This window comes from Myotis lucifugus, unplaced genomic scaffold, assembly GCF_000147115.1.
Source record: "Myotis lucifugus unplaced genomic scaffold, Myoluc2.0 scaffold_1288, whole genome shotgun sequence".
NCBI lineage: Eukaryota > Metazoa > Chordata > Mammalia > Chiroptera > Vespertilionidae > Myotis > Myotis lucifugus.
The window spans coordinates 43,048-44,170 of record NW_005872336.1 but is presented as its reverse complement, the minus strand read 5'-3'; the positions used below and the strand labels follow the sequence as shown (position 1 = coordinate 44,170).

The window sequence follows — 1,123 nt, the reverse complement described above, 5'->3', positions numbered from 1 at the left end:
GGAGGCCCTCTCCCATGCTTGCAGGTAGGAGAGGAAGCTCCGGCCACATTACAGTTAGGGGAAGGGGTCCCGCCCTCCATTGCAGGTAGTAGAGGAGGTCTTTGCTCTCAATGCAGGTAGAGAGGCGGCCCCCGCCCATCACTACCAAGTACGAAGATGGAGGCTCCGGCCCATCCTTTCAGATAGGAAGAGGACGCCCCACCCCACCACTGCAGGTAGGAGAGGAGGGCCCCGCCCATCACTGCAGGTAGGAGAGGAGGCCCCACCCCATCATTACAGGTAGGAGGGGAGGCCCCGCCCCATCACTGCATATAGGAGAGGAGGCCCCGCCCATCACTGCATATAGGAGAGGAGGCCCCGCCCATCACTGCAGGTGGGAGAGGAGGCCCCGCCCATCACTGCAGGTGGGAGAGGAGGCCCGCCCACCTGGTGTACCCCTTCTGTGCAGCCACCATCAGCGCCGTGAAGCCCAGCCTGTTGGGAACGTCCACCTTCACGGTGCTGGGGAACAGAGAGGAGAGGTCAGACCCGCAGCTGACGTTCCGCTGGCCCAGGCGGCTGAAACGGTTCATTTCACCGGGAATCCCAGTTGCCTCCGGGCCACTCCGCTGTGTTGCCTTAGACTGCCCTGCGGAGCACATTCAAATGCACAGGAAAGGGGAGAAAACTGCTGTAGTTTCACTTCAAGCAGGCGCTCCCTTCAACTCGAAACATCCCCGGAGCTGATGAGACTACGGAGAACCCAGCCCCTCAAATGACAGGGGGTCTCGAGGGGGACTCGCAGCTCCAGGGCCGGGAACCCCACTGGGGGCGCCCGCTTTGCCCCGGTTCCCATGGCGCCACCCACAGGCAGGGCTGCTGCGGAGGAAGAAAGTGGCCCCTTCACACCAGCTTAGCGCTTGGACTTTTGTGGGAACCTTCTCTTCCCCAGAGGACAGAGCCGCTGGTTCCAGAAGAATCCTTCCTCCTCGCCGGATAGAGGAGGAACGCTTACCTTTCGCAGCCGCATGGAGGGACCTGGAGGACATTGCTAAGTGAACTAAGCCAGCAGACAGAGACAAGCCCCTATGATGTCAATTACGTGTGGAATCTAATGAACAAAATAAGCCAAACCGAGTGGAAC

The 1,123-nt window shown here is 60.6% G+C and overlaps 1 protein-coding gene across 1 annotated transcript in view; it reads right to left on the bottom strand.

Annotated features, from left to right (window-relative positions):
- FANK1 (fibronectin type III and ankyrin repeat domains 1) overlaps window positions 1-1,123 on the bottom strand; it is a gene marked incomplete at its 5' end in the record, with an annotated part of 12,705 nt that overhangs the window by 4,280 nt on the left and 7,302 nt on the right. The window contains 1 exon segment of the mRNA XM_023748338.1: window positions 427-501. Coding sequence (XP_023604106.1) covers window positions 427-501 — 75 coding nt within the window.